A 19,670-nucleotide genomic window follows, 5' to 3' on the forward strand; every position below is an offset into this window, starting at 1 on the left:
TTACTCTAAATTACTAAAATATCGATATTTTAATGTGAGAATCGATTCTAGAACATAAATGATTGGTATCGGAGGAATCGATATTTCAGGATCGATCCGCACATCACTAGTGGAAATGCTTGGAGCAGACTAACATGTAAGCTGGAGTGTTCTGGAACGTTATATTTGGTCTTGGAATGGCTGCAATCCAGGCCATCCGTCAGCTCTTTGTTGCTTTGGAAACACGGCTTAAACAATTTCTCCTCCACAACGTAATCCGATAACAACCGATCTCTTTACCCGTAGGCTTCCCGTGGCTGTCATGCGACCGGCTATTGCAGTTAATAATACAACAGCTTCTTGCCATTTTCTGTGTTTCTTTTTATCGCTGTGTGACTGACTGTTTTCATGTGAAAGCCTGCGTGCGCTAGTACCGCTTGCCACTCGTTCCCAGAATCCTTAGCGGTTTTACCCCTGAATGACGTCACCTTTTCAATCTCTATGGGTTTGAAGAGGATGTCCAACACTGAGGTCTACTGTGCTAACATAAATAACGTCAAATATGTTTAATGCTTTTGTTATTTTAGTTTTCCATTACGAGTTTTATGTTGTTGTTTTTTATCAGTGTGGTTTCTATTAATTTCTAAAGTGAATGTGTTTCGGGGTTTTTTTGTGTTGATTTTAACTTTTTTTTTTTCAGCCTTGTCTCTAATTTTGTCACCAAAGGGCTCAACCACCGCTGTCCCTGTGATGTACTCATTCCTAATTTTGTTCACTCCCAGTGAATATCTTGGCATTTCAGCTCTGTCTCCTTATGTCAGTGCCACCCTCTTCAAACTATACTTCAAAGGACCCCCTCCACCTTGCCTGCATTCTCTTCACTTCTCTTGCGGCACTGTCTATTGCTTTGGATGATTGACCCTAGTTTGTCTGTGAAGGACACATTGGTGGACAGTCATCTGGGACTCGCCACCAATTGTTCTTAGAACTGAAGAAGCTTCTCGGATGAGAGGTGAAGCGTCTTCAAGGAAATGCTTTTCTTTCCAAGCTCCTTAGATTGACCCCAGTTATTTATCTACTCCTTGCAGTTTCGCTGTTGCAGTCAGAGTAATATGTAATATAATATTACTAACAAACAACTAATTGTGGAGAAAGTAGATTTAAAGTCATGCAGACTTCTCAATCCAAAGCCACCTCAAACTGGTTGTGCTGGTAAATGGGGCTGAACTAGGAATGAATAAAACAAATAATTCCCTGGTGCCGCCCCACCAAAATCTTTCTCACATCACACTCAAAACAACTCATGCACCAAACTGACGATTTTTTATTTTTTTTTTCTTCACGGATCCATTTATTTTTATATACAATATGTAAACAAGAACGAGACACAAGCTCAAAACAGACATGCTCACAGGCAGTAATATCCAGCCAAAATGCAGTTTCTATTAATGTCTACCCAGTTCTTAGCAGCAGTCTGACCAGGATTTACTTTGGATATCTGGTCAAACTGGTTTTGCTTAGAGCTGACATTCATATAAAGTAATATACTTTCCAATAACTTTTTTTTGTTTTGTTTTTTTTAAACACATAGAAATGTAATTCCAACAAACATACTATAAAAACATATAACACTATAAATATTGTTCAGGTATCTTCTTACAAAAAACTTTGTACAGTTTAAATTTTTAGTTCATTTTCATAAATTGGATCTCTTTCTGTAGTCCTATACAACATAAAACTACAATACAAAACTGGTAGGAGACAGAAATGCCACCACTGACATGAAGAGTACATGGCTGAAACCATTTTTAAACTTGCATTGCTAAATTAAAAAAACAAAACAAAAAAACCCAAACACCTTAGTTGGCATGAAGTGGTGGTTTATACCAAAGATAAAACTTGCATCAGTCAAAAGATCTCTGATGGCACCATGATAAATGTTGATGGCTGTTTCAAATGTTTTGTCTCACAATATGGTGAACTGTCGGCAAAATAAAAAACAACCCTGAAGGAGCAGCAATGGATGTGATAAAGACAAAAGTTTTATGTGGGTTCATACAATCTTGCTCAGAGATGAGAAAGTGGTGAGAGAGCTGTAACATAACTACAGTATGGCAAACATATTGACTCACATTTATTTCTCAAGACAGACAGCTTTCACAAGGTGAATCCACCTGAACATAGATGAGGAAACTGAGAATGACATTTGAACCAAAAACTAGGTGTACATAAGGGAATGGGAAAAAGCGATTTGTCACAGAGGTGTGGGCCTTCCGGCACCACATCTGAAACAAGGAGTCCCACAGTGACCTCCCAAAATGTGCCCATAGTGTAGCAGTTAGGTCACAGTAACACCAGCACTGTCCTTGCTTTTGTCCATATATGTGGGAGAGTTGCTTTTGTCCAATATTGATCCTGAGCCTGAAGGCACGGTCTGCGTGGCGGGAGAGTGGCCTGATGGTTTGACTGACGGCTCTGAGTTGGGGTCTGCCTCCGGCTCCTGCTGCGCTGTGGCTGTTTATATTTTAAATAAATAATAATAATTTAAGAAGAGAATATATACAGGTTGTCTAAATCATCTTCGCACAGTTTGTTTCTTAAACCACTGGTTAGGTAAGAAGGGAAAAAATGTCTACAATTCTCATGAATGATGTAACGCATTTGTGTTTATGATTTCACATTTGCACTGTACCTTAGGGGGCTGAGCTACCAAATAAGAGTGGGGAAGAAAAACGGACAAAATTGGAGACGATTTCATGTTGAATTTAAATCTAACATTAAATCTGACATCACATTAAAATTACCAAATAGGAATACAATGTAAGAATACAAAAGAAAAAGAATATCCCACTGAAACTGAAGAGCACTTACATTAACTAAACAAAACACTGATGACAAGTCTGTTGTAATAAAGCTCCTAACCATTTCTACCCTGCTTCTTCTAACCAATTTCTTAATCTTTTGTGTCATTTATAGGTCTGTTTATTCAGTGGGCAACTTTATTCCTTCTAAAAAGTGTGATGCAGTGATTACATGACCAACGAATGACTGACTGACAGGTAAATATAGAAGGCGTCACCATAGTCACTTTTAGCTTAGTTTTACTAATAGTTTAACGCTTTAAAAAAATAAAATAAAATTACATCCATCATCCCAGGTATGCTTTGTCTTACCCGATTGTGTGCAGGACTTCATGTGCTCTGGCCAATGGGCTTGCTGGCAGGGGTAATCACAGTAACTGGTGTTCCAGCAGCAATAGAAGATTGCCTCCTTCCGACAGTTAGCACACCACTGTTTCTTTTTGGTCTCGTCCACCGCTTGCTGCTTTTCTAACTCCATTTGCTTTTTCACCTCAGCCACCAGTCGTTCTCTTTCCTGCTCCAAACTCTGCCTCATCTCTGCCATTGTTAGTTCTGCATTTAAAAGACACCAAAACAAAAAACTTGAAACTTGTATACCATGTCGACACCTGTTTAAAATTTGATGGCGAGGAAAAGGCAGGTTGAAGATCAAATAAGCTCTGCGGAGTGACAGAGGTAAATGGGTATCTTACCCAGATTGTGCTTCATCTCTGACAACTCTTGCTGATGGAGCCACTGGAGCTTCTCGATCTCTATCCTTAACCGTCGAATCTGTGGTAAAAATACACTGTGATGATAAATACTTACGTATTATTACCACAGAAAGTGTTGCTTTGACTGACAATCTTTACCTCTGCAATCGTGTTTCCCGATGTGCTTTTGGAAAGATCATTGTAGATTTCGGTCATCGTCCCCTTTATTGTGTCCATAATCTGCAAAGTATTGGTAAAAATGTGACATTACTGTTGAACTCAGTTATAACCTTTGCAAACAAAGTTAATAGAGTAGAATTTTAATTTATATGAAAAGGCTCCAACTTACTTTGTTTGTGTATTTAGCTATATCTGCAGCTACATCAGCTGAGACTGTGGGGATCTGCAAGTCACCAGACATAAAAGGAGAGCTACCAGATGTGACCTGGGCAGATGTTGATGAGGATGCACTCAGAGGTGGGTCTTTTTGTTGCCCTGCAGAGGATGATGATGACAACAAAAAATTAAAGGGAAATTATAAAACTTCAAGTACACTTTTTATTTTGTTATGGTGACTAACGTGGACATGACTAATTGTATTGGTGTATATACCCTTGGCTGCTTGTCTGGTCTGATAGCGAGTGCTTGAAGAAGAGTTCTGCTGTTGTGGGCTGCGCGTCTGCACAGCCGACTGCTCTCCATCCTGTTGCTGTTGCCTCTGCATCTTCTGCATATGCCACTTCTGAGAAGACGTTTGAAACTTTGTTGGATTCCAAACTACAGCCCGCTGCACAGCTTGAGCAGTCTCTTTAGGCAGTAGGGGACGCTGTTTCTTTACAGCTGTAGTCACTGGTGAAGAAGTGGAGACAGTAGAAGGTGTACTGGTGGATCCACTGGTGGTGGTCGTGGCACTGGGCTGAGCAGAAGCGGCAGAGGAAACGAGGTTGAGCGCCGATGTGACAGAAGGCTGCGACGAGTCTTTCATGCTGGATGTAACATCACGTGCTGGTGCTACTGATGTAGCAGATGAAGGCAGTTTGCCTAAGCAGTAAAAAAAAAAAAAAAGTCTCTTATCGGTGAGGCGTTCTGCATTTCAAAATCAGCCACATTAAACAGATTTAACATTTTATAGCATATATAAGATTATATTTATTTAGAGCATTTCAAAGTATGATTGAGATCACTATGTAGACATAGAACCCAGTCACTTTGTTTCTTGTCTGAATGCATGGCATTTGAAAGCAAAGCTTCCTGATAATTACTGGAATATATTGTCCTCTCCATTTAGTACTGTTTCTCTGCCACTGACTGCCAAACAAAGCCACAGTTTTATATTTCCGCCCCCCCCCCCCCCCCCCCCACCCTCCTGCTTGTCATTGTGGCCAAAACACTCAAACTTAACTTCCTCTGCCCACAGCCCTTCTTTCCAAAACAATTCCAGCTTATCCAGATGTTGTTTTGCAGACTTTAGAGGTCGACTTCTGTGATAATCGCAGTTAAGATTGCGACAATTCTTCAATGTAGACCCTGTTTGTGCATCAACTCAATCAATAAGCTCATGACTACCCTTACGTCACCTACATAGTCTTCCACCTAGCAGAGAAACACTGCACAGTTTAATCTGAAGGTTTTCATGGTCTTTCACATCATGCCTTAACTTGTGCAATTCCCCATACCTGACACTGATGTTTCGTATAACCTCCCCCCCCCCCCAAAAAAAACAACAACAAAAAAACAAAACAAAAAAACAACAAGCCTCACCTTCCAGCTTGGCAACATTAGACTCTTTGGCAGCTTTGGCAGTGGAAGATCCCAGCTCTTTTTTCGCCCTCTTTGAGTCACGACCTCCATGTTCATCCCCTAAGTCAATCACAAGCTCTCTTTCAGAATCAGAGTCCTGCTCAGCTGCTGATGTATTAGCAGCTGCTTTGACATCCTCTGGGGCTTTGGGTTTGTCAGCAAGGGGTTGAGACTGGGGTGTTCTGGGCTTGTCCTTGAGGTCTCTATCTGGGCCATTGCTACCCTGCTTCTCTTTGAGTGGGGGTTCCGGGGTGGCTTTATCCCCCGTTGCCACAGCTCCTTCCTTATTCTCTCCATCAGTGCTTGCTTTAGACCTTTTTCTCTCCATTTTGTCCTTGTCCTCCTGAGCTGAACTTTTTGGCTTGTGTTCCTCATCACTGAGATACTCGCTGTCACTTGAATCTGATTTCTCAGAGTCCTCAGAGTCACTGTGATCCACATCTTTATACGCATCTTCAGATATCTCATCAATACCTATATTAAGAAATGGACATTGTGTTAATTTCTTTCTGTCAGAAGCAAATAGAAAGAAATAATGAACCCTTTCTCTGGTAATAGCTTAATAAACCCTAGTCAGCAGCAGTCACACAGACATGACCGCCACTGATTAGAGAGTCAGAACTGCCGTGATGCATTTGTAAAATTGCCAAATTCAAATTAGTCTTGAGAAATAATCCACAACTTAAATTTCCTAGATTTGTTATTAATCATTACATTGGCAAGTTCAAATGACTTGTACAGGACAAGAATAGAGTTCTGCAGCAAGTCATGTCACAAACTGGTTTTGTATGTACCAAGCTGTGCCTTGCAGCTTTCAATAGTCTTGTCCAAGCTCCTGATGGGTCTCTTTGGAGTAGAAGGGGGCGCAGGGACTCCTTGTTGTTGCTGCTGTTGTTGAACAGTCTCACTCAGCTCTTTGAGATCCATTTCAGCCTTGACTCGATCTGAAATGAACATGTAAATGTTTGTTTAATCACAAATTCATTAATTATTAAGTACTTTTTGATTATTAGCCTTTGTAAGAACATAAATGCGGTCTCTCTTTGCTTTTTTGTTACTGACCCAGGTTGAGATTGAGGATGCCACCTGTCCCTGCAGTCCTCTCCTGCTTTGGCACCAGTCCAGGGTTAAAGGGCTTTGGACTACCTGACACGCTGCCTGCAGGACCCATCTTCCCTGAAACAGGAGATGCTGTAATAAAAAGATTATTTTATTTTTTTAAAAAGCAACAAAAAGAAAAAAAGCTTATAATGGTGAATAAAATAAGTTAAAAATCACATAAATAGAGTTAATGCAACCAGAGTGGAGAAGACTTACCAGTACAGTCCATTGATTCCTCTCCAGTGCTGTAATGGAGTGCAGGATTTCTGTTGCCCTTTTCCACATCTTGCTCTCCATCAGACCCTGTGTGAACCGAAGAGTTTGTACTCATGGGAGACCGAGGCATGTCTGTCATTGAGACCCGCTGATTCATACTGCTGGGTGTGCTACTCTTGCTGAGGACCATCTTAGGAGAAGCGGTTATATCAAAGTTGAAACGAAGTTTATCTGATTTCTCTGTTTTCACTGTACCAGCACCGGGGTTGGAAGGGTCCACCAGCATTTGTAGCTGGTTGTTGGGGGTGTACGGAGTGCGGAAGGGTGCGTAGTTGAAGACTCCAAACTTCTTGCGAATGTTTTCCACATAGACCTCCATTTCTTGCATGGCACTATTGAAAATGCTCTTTGTTTTCTTTACAGAGAAAGGGATCTCTTTGGACATGAGGTAGCAGTTGTTGATGGGAACCCAGGCCCTATGTGGAAATGCAACAACAGAACAAAATAATGTTTTAATACATTTAATATCCAGTGGAGATACAGCAACTCGGGTCTTTTCTAAACCTCTAAAACAAGGAGAGTTTCCTCTATAGTGCCCAAAAGGTTCATCTCACCTGTCGTGCTGCCCGAAGAAGCGTGCATCTACTTGCCCATCCTTTTCACGAAGTGCTTTTGCTGGCCAGAATGGAAAGCCCTTCAGCTTAGCCCAAACCAGGGGGTGGGGTTGACTCTGTTGGATAGAGCAAAACAGTAAAATACTGTGCTTCACAAAGCTGATATCCAAGCTAAAACGTATAAAAAAAATGTAAAAAAAAATCTGTTACTTTTATGGATTTAAATTAATGTAAAGACCTACACATGGCTCACAAAACCAGTTGTCCCTTTTTTGGCATGCGGACAGGTAGCACTCTGGACACACCTCAATCTCATTCATCTAAAAAAAGAAAAGAAAAAAAAGTATTAAATGAAGATGATGCAAGTCCATAAATAAGACACATTTACAAAAATGTCACCAAGTAATTAAAGTTGCTTTACCTCATGTTCACAGATCCTGACAATGACTTTCGCAGTTGCTGTTAATTTGTGATTGCCTGGAAACGACGCACAAGCTTAATTTATATATTCTTACGACAGTAAAGGGAGTAATGACGTACATCAAAGTTGCCTACCTCCATTATAGATGATGCAGTTGTGCAAGATCCATTTCACATCAGCAAGAAAAGCTTCAGTACAGCCATACATCTTCTTCTTTACATTCTATAGTACAGTGAAAATAATAATATCAGTCAAGCAACTGCACTTTTGCCAGCATTTTATATGCATATTTACCTCATGTTTCATTCTAATTCTAGTTTTGTTTTTTTATTGTTAATACTTCTCCAGAAAAAAAAAAAAAAAAAAAAATCTATATACGAGTACCTTCTCTAAAGTACATAAGTCCATGGGGTGGAAGATGTACTCTGCATAATCTGGATGTTGCTCCAGAGATACAGGCTTCTGAAAGGGCTCAGTCTGCTCAGATTAGACAAACAGGAAATAAGCACACATGAATTACACTTTCCTCATGGATGTTTCCAGAATCTTTGGTTGAATCTGCAACACGCAACTGGGCATATAAAGACTTGAAGAAACCCCTTACCCCAGGCTGTTTAATCTTTTGGAGTGCAAATTTGAGTAAATAGGAGAGCTGGTCTATTGTCAGCATTGTCATCGCCTTGCTCTGGGTTTCAATGCATTCAGCGACTGTAATTTTCTGCAACAAAATAATAATAAAAAAAAACAAGACAATAATTGGTAAACTAAAGACATACTATTCATATCTAAAACTGCGTAAAATTTAAATCACTTTTTTGTGATTCAGTTAGTGTATCCCAAATTGAAGAATTGTGTAACAAATACACGTAGAAGTGAAACTTTAATCTTCTAATGTCGTCTCTTGTGCTCACAGAAGCATGAGCCATGAGTTTGAAAGGTAGTTTCTGCTGTTCATGGCACACAGTTCCACAATTACTTGTGTACACCCACATAAATGCACATGACTACAGCAAGATACCTCACACTCTGGACAGAACCAGTCGCCCTCGGGCTCAGCTGGTAGTTTGAGGCACTTGGCGTGGTACACCCTGGGGCAGAGCTCACAGCAGAGCACCTGGCCCTCGCGGTGGCACAGCCAGCAGTAGAAGTCATTCCTGCCGTCCTGCGGTACAACATCAACAGGGTCTGTGGTGAGTGCTGGCTGCTTCATATAGTAAAAGGGACCATGTCTTAGCTCTGACTGAAATGCAGGCAAGAGAAACAAGGGGGCAGGTTTCAAAAAACACGCAGGAACACAAAAAGGTGCAGTGCAACAGAAACAAGCTGGGATAAGCAGGGTAAGCAGCATAGAAGGTAATAAAGACAATCAGTCCAAAAAAATTGTTTTAAGAAAATCAGTTAATAGTCTGAACATCTAGTCATGTAATGGCTTCAAATAAAATCAATACTAACCAAACAGGTTCTACAGTGCAAGCTGAGACATGGCTCACCTTAAACCTAAAGAGTAAACATTGCATGATGTGGCTCTCTGGTAAATGCCTAAATGGTATCTTAGTGTTAACATGTTACTACATGAATACAAGTTGATAGATGGCTCAAAAGAGTCTTTCTTTGCCCAAATTCAAGTCTTTGGCATTCAATTTGAGTGGTGTTAAAATCCATCTGCTACTTATTTGACCTTTCCCAGAGAGCCAAAGCATGTATTCCAACAGTGCCACGAAGACATAACTATGCGCACGTCAGATACCTGTCAAATTATACAAGAGGGGCTAAATTAGCTTTCAATATCATGTAAGATCAACACAGGACTAAAAGGAATCACGCAACACTACATTATCCACCAAGCAAACAATAAAAACCATATCCATCTAGGCTATTTGGTACTAAATGTCAACGTTAATGACCATTGGCGACTCACGTTGCATTAAACGACTTGTTTCCAAAATAATATATTCATGTGAATTGTGGCAGCTCACATTCCTGTATGGTGGGTCTACTTTAAAAATGGCCAGTATTCAAGAGATTATGATCAAAATCAGTGTGTTCTCACAGGCAGTATATGGCACTTAGATTAGACTATTGCTGGGTTCTGTATACCTTGAAACTCAACGCTGGTCAAAAATGTCAAAGCTCACTACCATTCCAGTAAAGTTGGAAAGACAAGGAAAACAGGCTTTGCTTTGCTTGTTAGGAAGACAGCCATTTATGCATCAAGCTAGCAATGCTTGATTTCTGCAGTTTAAAAATAAATACTGCTGCTTTACCTTATTTGGCGAATCACAAATACAAAACAGTGGCAGTATAGTTTAATAAAACTCTGAAATTTTACTACGGTTTACATTCACAGCTGCCACCTTGGATTGTTAAGTCACTGTTGGTGGGGCTGCTCTGACTTTCCGAGCTGCAAAACCAACTTGAGTTGTCTATTTGACAATTCTGACTTGGGACTATAGCACCAGTACATCTGGTAACATATTCTTGTTGAATACCCTCAGATACCCCCTCCCCCTAGTTCATCTCCTTTGATGATGGACAAGGAGGTCTCCGTCTCACCCTTCATGTTCAAAACCAACAACTGGCTAAAGCCTGGCATTTACACAGACCGCTGAAGACCCGAAAGCCAACTAGTCAATCCTGTTATACATCTTTAACGTCTACTTGGACTGTGCTGCCTGGGAAGCATATGTACTTGGTGCTTTGTAACGCAAGTACACGGACATCTGCATCAATCCTCCCACTAACTGTCTGATGATGAAATTCACGTCACTCGAACAGACCCTAGCAGACTTCCAGAAGTGGAAGGTATAATCTGCCAACTGTATGCAGTGCAATTTTTTTTTTCCATATATTGTACACATTAGTTGTGGAAGCATGAGGCAAAAAATAAATAACACTAAACACTTCCCATTCAAGACCCTGAAAATACACTTTATCATGGCTGTGTTTATACAGCGGTTAGATTGACCATAAACATATCTGATTTCTGATGTGGTCAGATAGCACATCATATGAAATGGTTCTTTTCAGGCACAACCCTGGCCTTAACATTCTATGAAAGTATATGGCCCATTATTGAAATTGGATAAAGAAATAGCCTTTGAGAACACACCTGATTTCAAAATGAACTTGCACTTACAAGAGCCCTTACCTGGTCTTTGTTGTTACAATTCAAGGCCCCTGGCTTCTTCTTCTTCTTAAGAGGGCTGGGGGAGGTGTCTGAGGGAGAGTGCCCATTGGAGGAATGGGTGGGACTCGACACCTTTCGTTTCTGTGGTGCCACTGATCTTTCTGCTGACCCTGGTGGATCAGGGACTGAATACATAAAGATAATTGTGTCATCACACAATAGGAGTCAAGCTTGTAATGTTCAATGTATTTACAGCCAACACATTACACAAGCTTAAGAAAAATAATTACCAAAAAGAGGACAAAAAAAACAAAACTATAAAACTATTATACATCACTGTCATCGACCCACACGTCTTCCCTTGAGAAACCGAGGGAGGAACAGTATTTTGAAGTTATTAATTTTCAAGCGAGCAGTACAATAGATTCAGTGTTCAGCACTATTATTTTTAACCATCTAATATTCCATCTAACACAGCAATCACAGTAGTCTGAAAAGCAGTTACTGAAGACAACACTTATACACGTCAAATTACTATTTCATCATAATAAATGGCTAGAGGGTTTCCTCAGAACTAACTACACCCCGTGTAGATTCAGCAGGCAGACTGTCAGGAAAAATGGATCCTAAGAGACCAGCAAAACGTATTACCGTAAGATTCTTCTCCTCAAAACATACAGAGAAGGTAGAGGTTATTTACTGTAACTGAGCTGTGTTGGATGCTTGGCTCCTAATGTGAGGTCCTCGGCCTTAGAGACTTACCTTTGGATCGCACAGATGCATCCATTCCCTCTACCACATCAGACTCTGTCTTTATCTCCTCCTCAGCCAGACTGCAGAGCACCGAACAGGAGCACACAGAAACACAGAAAGAGAGACAAACACAAAGTCAGAAAGGGTGTTCAGAAACCACATCAGCATAGCAGTAAACAAGTGGAACACCACCTAAGGCACCCGGGTCCCAGAGGATCTGTCAACAGGGACTCTGCTGATTTCCATTGTTGTTGTTTTCATTTGATTTTACAACATCTCCCACTTTGTTTCATGAAATTAAAATACTTTCCATATTATCATCTACAATGGAGTCTGCAAATGTTCTTTATGCTCCAAGAGAAAGGATGATAAATATCACCATGGTAACGCTGATCTCCGCTAAGCACAAGCTGAGATTTGCAACAACACGTAGGGCCATTTAGCTGTAATTACCCTGCACCTCTGTCCTTACATTGCAGTCATAGCATTTTAGTCCAACTAGGTCACAATATTCAAACAGTGCTTTCTTTGACATACAATGTATAGAGCTATAGATCTGTAGCAACAAAAAAAGAAAAGAAAAATCCACAGAGAGTTGGTACATACCACTGAAGGGACAGCCCCCCATGGCAAATAACAGCACCTCTCAAGCCCCTTCAGTAACAACAGAATACCCCTGAAGGATTTGGGCCCATTGTTAGAGACCAGTAGGAAGAGATATATCTAATAAACTTCAAACGCTCATCTGACAACACCTTTCTGGCCTAGATCCTAATTATGGTCACATTAAATCTTCTGTCATTTCTGGCACTATTTTATGTCTTTGTTTATAAAGTGGCAAACACTTTTTTAAATTAATAAATAAATCCAAAACCTAAAAATGCAACACTGGAAATGACTGATTTCCCTTTGCTCTTGCGTAGCACCCCACTTCCTCTGAGGCAAAGAAAAAAAAAAAAGACAGGAATAAAGAGGGTCTGGCAATAAATGAAGGTCTTTGAGTGTTTGGCTCCTCCTTTGTGAGAGCCACAGAGGGCCTAGTTCCAAGGATGTAGCCTTTATTGAAAAGCCTAGAGAAGAAAACCCACCCACAGACCCCTGACAGGTCACACACTTGACCAGATCATAGCTTTGGCTACAGCTCTGGTTTCCCGCTAGGATGAGTGGTTTTCGGGGTAGAACTCAAAGGTCAACCACATTTGTGGGATAATCTTTTTTTTTTTTCCAGTTCTGAAACTAAAGGAATGCTCTGCATGTCCCCTCCTCCATCCTTAAAGAGACATTCCATTAAAAAGTTAAAACAAATGTCAGCTCACTGAGAGGCAAGGAGGGTTCAAAATGCAAATCCTACGAGTTTGATCAATGAAACAAATTACGATTACATATGAGCATAATGGCTAGTAAACCTATGCTTGTAATGTCTTGATGCATGCTCAGTTATCCAAAAAAGTTGATTCTGTTCATCTGGATGTTACGCTTACTCATAAACATTTGCTCATAACACCAAGTAAACCACGATGTATCGACAAAGGGGTTTAAGATTAAAGTTTGTCACTGTGGCAAAAGAAAATACACTGTGGCTCACAATCACCAGCAGTTCCTAAAAACATTCAAGTCACCGATGGTTTATATGAAACTTGAGAGAATACAAGCATAGCTTGCATTGTCTGAAAAAGTGACAAACATGGGTTGAGCAGAGTTTCTCGTGGCATTTGGGTATCTAGTATCATCTAGCCTGCAGTTTCAAATGCACATACACAGCCTCAGTCACACACACCCCAACCCCTCCGGGGCCTTCCTGTTCCGGACTGCGTGAACAAATGAGGCCCACATGAAAATAAGAAACCGTTAGCCAGTTCACTCTGCTACGTGTGCCACAGCCCTATAAAAGAACATTCGCCATCACCAAGCAGCCCTGAGCTGCCAAATAACCCTATAATACAAATTCTCAACACCAATGGCAAGACATTTATGCAACTACAAAGAAAACAGGATTAGCAGACGTTAAAAGGAAAAAGAAAAAAGTATGAAGATCCAAAGTGCATTCTCAGATTAGGAGCTATGATCCATCAAATAAGAAGATTTAAACAAATAAATCCTTAGCAGGTTCTGAGATATATTCCATAATAGTCAGGTGCAAGAAAACACAGTATTCCCACTCAGTAAGTACTGAAGTACCTGACGGACAAAAAGGAAACAACACTGAATCAATGTCTTTAGATTCCACTCCTGTGAGAGACGAGCAGGGTTCTCTCGTCACAGAAAATGGAGGCCACAGCTTGCTCCCCTCCCCCCTCTCCCCCATCCCCCACTCCAAGGCTGAGACTCGGGCACTGGCACATCCATGCAGGAGGACCAGAGAGATCTGTGGAGATTACAGTCCAACATTACGAAAAAACATGGTCTATGTCGGGGCAAAGCCTCACGGCCAATGACAGAGACAGAGGCGAAACACAGGGAGGGAGACACAGGAAAATCCAGCAAAGTCAGAAGCTCTCATCCGTGTGTGTTGGGGTTTTTTTTGTTTTTTTTGTTCCCTGTATTCAATCTTGGCTTCCCTCCTTCTGTGTGAATACTGCTGTCATGGAATAATTAGATTTCATTTTTAAGAAACACAGACCACCACTCTAAAACCACAGTCAGGTCCTGGAAAAGCTGCATGGAAAAGCTTCTCTACATGTAAAAACAATAAACAATTTTCACACATTAAACAGATAAATATCTGGCTCCGTCTGGAAATCCAGAAATGCAACTGAATGCGAACACCATACTGCACTCATTATATTGCATCATATTAGAGATGCCACTGAAAACATCTGCGAAAAAGAAAAGGTATCCTACACGGTCTGCTACACAAAACCCTAGAGAGATTATTTGATTTAGCAATACGACAAGAAACAACCGGCTTTCATGAGAGCAACAAACACATGCAGACAACTGAAGAAATGAATAGGATTAGCTTTTGCTTTTCCTGGGAAATAAAAGCATTTCATTAAACAATGACTTTAAGTAAATTAAGGTGCCTGATCTAGCACAACTCCCAGCACTTAATCAGTATACTGCTAGTATACACAGCGTATTCTGTACGAAAGAAAAAAAAAAAATGACCTGGATCTTATAAAAGGCTGTAAAGGGTGAATCAAAGATGGCTGTGGAATTTTCCAGAAGGCCTTGCTCTCCCTGCTGCTCTCCCTCGGATTGTCAATCTTTAACCTCAACTGCAGCTGCAATTGGCTGGAGGGCCAACAGGGTGGAACTTTATTGGTCGCTGTGTTATGCCACACAGATCACAGTATGCAGGCTCCCCTCTTCCTCTTAAAAAGCGTTTTTGCTGCAATGCAGAGATTTCCCTCTGCCTCAGACGATTTATTTTCCTTCGGTTCTGTTTGATAATTTGTGATTATGACAGCATAAAACCAGGGGGCTTTTTGTTTTCCTTTAATGTTTTTAAAAAGCCTTGTGGCTGTCATGCACAACTCAGTGTCTGTGCTATTCAACCTCTGTCACCCTCTCTATAGCCTGCAATGCTACAGAAAGAGGCTCAGAGCTTTGCCCCACATATATCCATCTAAAATTTAATAATTACACATTTTAACATAAATTCTCAATCAGGCATTGTGGCGTAGTAAAGGTTTTGGTTTTGGTTTCACAGATAGCAATCTTTTAAACTACGAGTAATTTCCTGATTATAACCTTACTCTCTTCTGAATGTTGCCTACATGAAAAAAAAAGCCTTGCGTCAGGCCACAAGAAAAAGAAATCATTCTTTGTTTCCCCGGCACAGCTGAGACTGCTAAAATGGTGCAACATGACAAAACACAACGTACCGACTATGATGTGGACAGCATGACAGGTTATTGGAAGGAACAATCCTTCTTAACGACACTTTTAGCAGCTGTTCAAATGCAGTTGATACTTATGTAAAGCATTCTGCTTGACTCTGTTTGAAATGTGCTATTCACATTAAACTGATTTGACTTGAAACATTTAAAAATATGTCTGTCTTATGTTATTTCCACGAGTAGTGTGTTATATTTGCTTATGCCGTGTGATCTGTGAAGACAGCAGCACAAAATGGCTACTGCCTGGCTGAGAGCGTAGGAAGCAGTTTCACAACAGCACTGTGGAATTGCAGAAGCCAGGGGCAATAAACTCCAGGCCTATGAGTGTAAATAGAGGCAACCAGTTTATAAAGATTACACTGGAAAAACTGGAAGGGGATTACCCCTGTCACAAAGTGTTTGTATGTAATGTGGCCTCTGACTAGTATGGACTGTAGAAAACCCAGTCTTAGTGCAGCTTTCCTAAATGTGTATACACTGTGCTACAGTTTTCATGTTCTAGATATTTTTCACATATGTGTACATAAAAATGTTACAATGACGTGATGCCCTGCGCACTCTGCCCTCCTAGCATGCACTTCTGTTTCCCTTTGCATGTAGTCCCCATCCTGGCATGACACAAGAAAACACCACAGAGCCAATCCACTTAGAAACAGTACATAATACACCCTTTCCTCCACTGCCCATCCCCCATTCTTCCTCTGCCATTCTAAAAAAAAAACCCACAAACACTCCCACAACAGAAAGGAGATGTGTGTGCCATTTTAAAATCCAACTCTCTTTTGCATTCTAAAAAAATAAAAGGATTTTTCATGGTCCACTCTGCCTCCTGTATGGCAGGCTGGTTGTCTGGGGCACTCATGTGACCCTGAGACATAGAGAGAGAACAAGGGTGAGAGTCGTTAGCCAACCCCCACCCTCCCACCCTCAGCACTGTGGAGCACAGAGGCCTTACGAGGCCTCCAATCCACCCCAGCTCCTCCTCCTCCTGCACACTAAACTGACTTTAAGGTGTGCGCATTCATCATTAGAAACCAACAGTCAGCACAACACGAAGAAGGAAGCCATGTTGTTATCAGAAGTCTGAGATAAAAAAGACAGAGCTTACCTCTGTGGATGCATGGCTGCCTGACACACTGTTATGTCAACACTTATAAAACATGGAGGACACTCTCAGCCCTCAGTCGGGGAAGGCTCCGCTCTTCAGGCAAGGCGATCAGGCCCCGGTGATGTTAGCCAGATCCTGACTGGTCGCTTTCCTCACGAGCAAGATGCAAGGCCGCGCCTGATTGGCCGAAATGTTTCCTGAGTAATTATCTTTGTTCAGTGCAGGCAGGGGCAGCACTGTGAGAGTCAGAGACAGGGGAAGAAAAATAAGCACAGAGCTAGGTCTTAAAACCACAAAATATTGTGATTACTGCGAGTATTTCTGACATACAAACCCATGGAACAATGCTTTGTAGCTTCCAACAGCAGAATCAGGAAACAACCGTCTTAGCTGAAGGTTTTAGAAGGAGAAACGGCAGCATGTAGTGTTGAGAGCAGGACACCATGGCTTCTCTGCACAAGCTTCCATTTTTTATGTGGAAAGGGCCTTTGTTTAAACTCCTCCCTCTTGGCTTATTCCAAAGAAAAGAGAGGCTAAAGCTGTTATTCTATTCGGACATTTCAGCCATCAAAAAACAGAACACCATAAAAAATTATATAAGAAATGATATACTTGTATTTAATCCTAAAGAAGCTAACCCTCGCTTTTTATTATGTATATATGAATAATGGCCAGTTAAACAAACCATATGCAAAAATACTGTCTACGAGTGATTACCTGATAAGCTTGATCAGTTACCAGATGTGGTCCCGTCTGACTTTCAGCAGACCCATCTATGACCAGATAAAGAGTAAAATATATAGATTATTAGGCAATACAATATAACAATTCATTCTGAGGAACACATGCACGTTCCTTTTTGCTTTATCTCATTTGTTGAGTCTGAGCTTGGGTCATTTGTAAGGCTTTAATTTGATGTGATGAAAAGTCTATTTTTATATACTCTTATGTAGAATTCAAAGCAGTATTTGAATACTAGAAAAATGTGTTCAATGCATAGGACTTCATTAAATTAAACATAAAATATGTCCTGATATATAAATATTGCCATATGTTGCTTATCGGTATTACAAGCACTAAAAATTACACCTCAATTATCTTTTTTGAACTTCCTTTAACCACTTTGGGGGCTTTTTTCAGCAACATTTTTCTCCTCCAAGTAAGGCTAATTTACATTTCAAACATTGTAAAGTAGGGTGATGAATTTGAAAAGACAACCAAGACTTGCACAAACTATGGCCAAGTAATTTTTGATTAGTTATAAAGCAGAGCAGACTCGCGGCGGATGAACTTGTCTCTGATTTCCGTGTAAGCACAATGGAGGCCTGTGTTCTTGTGATTTGGGGAAGTGAAGCACACAGAAGGAAAAAAAAGACTTCCGCCCAACGTGGGGCTCGAACCCACGACCCTGAGATTAAGAGTCTCATGCTCTACCGACTGAGCTAGCCGGGCGATGATGAAACACATCGCCGTTTAGAAATTTCACCCAAATTAGAGAAAATGACCTGAACTAGACATTATATCTTTTGTACACACGTTGTACTCGAACGGCTACGTGCAGTTCTCTCCGGTCTGTCTCATACTGCCCTCTGGTGCCATGATGCAAGGAGATAAAATGAACGTGGAATTCTGTTTAAATTGTTGGGAAGTTAGCTAACAAGTCTAAACACGTTAGTGTTAAACACACAGCGCCTGGATTTGAACAAAAAACGAATAGAATTGTGTATATATAGGGACTTGCTTCTTTAGACGAATAACACCGCCGATAAAAACTAAATTAAAAAATAAAAATCAATGAAGGTTAAAATTAATTGTCGACGGTTAGCTGTCACAAATGTAAGCGACCATGTGTTAACATGTTTGCTAACCTCTGACACAAAATTATCCCTCTGAAATTAGAAGAAATTATATTATAATTACAAACAATATATTCTTAACATTAAATACAGAATCAAAAGACTTACTACCTGGCAAGCGACTTTACCTCTAGTTGACCTTTTTCAGATTATACCATCGTTTACCAAATTTAACTTCCGGTCTCTCCGACAATTTCTATTTAAAACTTAAAATGATTTAAGCTTGATTTAAGTAAGAAATGTATTTAAAATATATTTGTCCTCACCACAACATTACTCCTTTATATAGTGGATTATTTACTTAATAAATCATCTTATGAATTAATTCATATAATATGATAACATATCATCACCATATTAAAGCGTTTTACATTTACATATCCTCAACTACAGTTTGAAAAGAGGAATTTATTTAATTTTTTTTAAATAACTGTAATTTAAACAATATTCACAATGTAAATTTACTGGTGTTTACATAAAATAGTGGACACCAAACAATAAGTGCAGTTATAGGACACAATTTAGGTCAGCATATAGGAAATGTGTCTGCTGTATCTGTGACTAGCAGTCATTTGAAGGTGTGCAGAGGTTTTAACTCAGCAGATTGTTTCATATGTTAAAGATGCAAATGCAGAATGAGATGCTTTTTACTTGGGGTTCCACAGCATCACAATAATTCGGATTTCTTTAAATATAATGTTAGGCACATAACAATAAAAAAAATCCCCCTGTGACTCTGAGTTCCAAGCATGATTGAGACAGAGTTGAATGCTTGAAAGAGATTGAATATAATTGATTGTATATGATTACATGATTCAAAAGTAAGTATCCAGCTCCGTTTGAAACTGCATACACATATTGAGAGAGTAGGATGACATGGTATGCATCCCTATTGAAACTCGAAGATGATAGCTTTAACGCTTACTGCAAAACAAAAGTGTACAAAAATCATCACAAACCATAAAGCACACTGTTGCTTCCACTTATGCCCTCAAGAAGTTAGAAATATGCATTTAATCCCTATCCTGCATAATTTGTACCTATTTATTTTGTCAGATAACCCGACAACGTGCCCCACACAATGACTGTGTGAAAGTTTTCTGCAACCATTTGTCAAATTGTCCACAGGAACATATTCTTTGGCCTACTTTGACTTAAAAAAAAATCTGGTCACACCCCCTGCTGGCTTCCGGGAGTGTAACTAGTCATCACCAGCTGCTATTTTGGTAGACAGTATAATTTTCAAACACGCCAATCATTTAAAATAACAGTAAGTCTTTAATGCATCACCATACGTGGT

At 40.2% G+C, this 19,670-nt stretch overlaps 1 protein-coding gene and 1 non-coding gene across 7 annotated transcripts; both read right to left on the bottom strand.

The window, feature by feature from the left end:
* Nucleotides 1-1,283: 1,283 nt before the first annotated feature.
* On the bottom strand, nt 1,284-18,512 carry LOC101480753 (MYND-type zinc finger-containing chromatin reader ZMYND8). 6 transcript variants are annotated; one of them, XM_012917765.5, is made up of 23 exons: nt 18,482-18,512; nt 17,232-17,287; nt 16,849-17,025; nt 16,515-16,750; nt 11,574-11,644; nt 10,833-10,996; nt 8,703-8,846; nt 8,289-8,402; nt 8,069-8,161; nt 7,819-7,906; nt 7,685-7,740; nt 7,506-7,583; nt 7,264-7,379; nt 6,650-7,125; nt 6,395-6,523; nt 6,127-6,276; nt 5,294-5,806; nt 4,145-4,573; nt 3,882-4,027; nt 3,692-3,772; nt 3,533-3,611; nt 3,153-3,392; nt 1,284-2,493 (listed from the first exon to the last, which is right to left on the bottom strand). In XM_012917765.5, exons 4-23 carry the CDS (start codon nt 16,526-16,528, stop codon nt 2,318-2,320), a joined length of 3,357 nt encoding a protein of 1,118 aa, XP_012773219.2. In that variant the 5' UTR covers nt 16,529-16,750; nt 16,849-17,025; nt 17,232-17,287; nt 18,482-18,512; the 3' UTR covers nt 1,284-2,317. The 6 variants fall into 6 exon arrangements, with proteins under 6 accessions (XP_012773219.2, XP_012773216.2, XP_012773217.2 ...); XM_012917762.5 differs by having other exon boundaries at nt 8,703-8,924; XM_012917763.5 differs by having other exon boundaries at nt 8,703-8,924; nt 16,845-17,025.
* Nucleotides 17,894-17,966, bottom strand: trnak-cuu (transfer RNA lysine (anticodon CUU)). Its single transcript has one exon. It is a non-coding gene; the product is annotated as a tRNA-Lys (tRNA).
* Nucleotides 18,513-19,670: the final 1,158 nt, after the last annotated feature.

This window comes from Maylandia zebra, linkage group LG20 (assembly GCF_041146795.1).
Source record: "Maylandia zebra isolate NMK-2024a linkage group LG20, Mzebra_GT3a, whole genome shotgun sequence".
Taxonomy (NCBI): Eukaryota; Metazoa; Chordata; class Actinopteri; order Cichliformes; family Cichlidae; genus Maylandia; species Maylandia zebra.

What these genes read in the sequence shown, in the direction of transcription:
- LOC101480753 (XM_012917762.5), bottom strand. An exon ending in AAAAGATTAAACAGCCTGGG is followed by an intron (nt 8,162 to 8,288) that starts GTAAGGGGTTTC and finishes TAATCTGAGCAG; the next exon opens with ACTGAGCCCTTTCAGAAGCC. An exon ending in GACCAGACAAGCAGCCAAGG is followed by an intron (nt 4,028 to 4,144) that starts GTATATACACCA and finishes CATCCTCTGCAG; the next exon opens with GGCAACAAAAAGACCCACCT.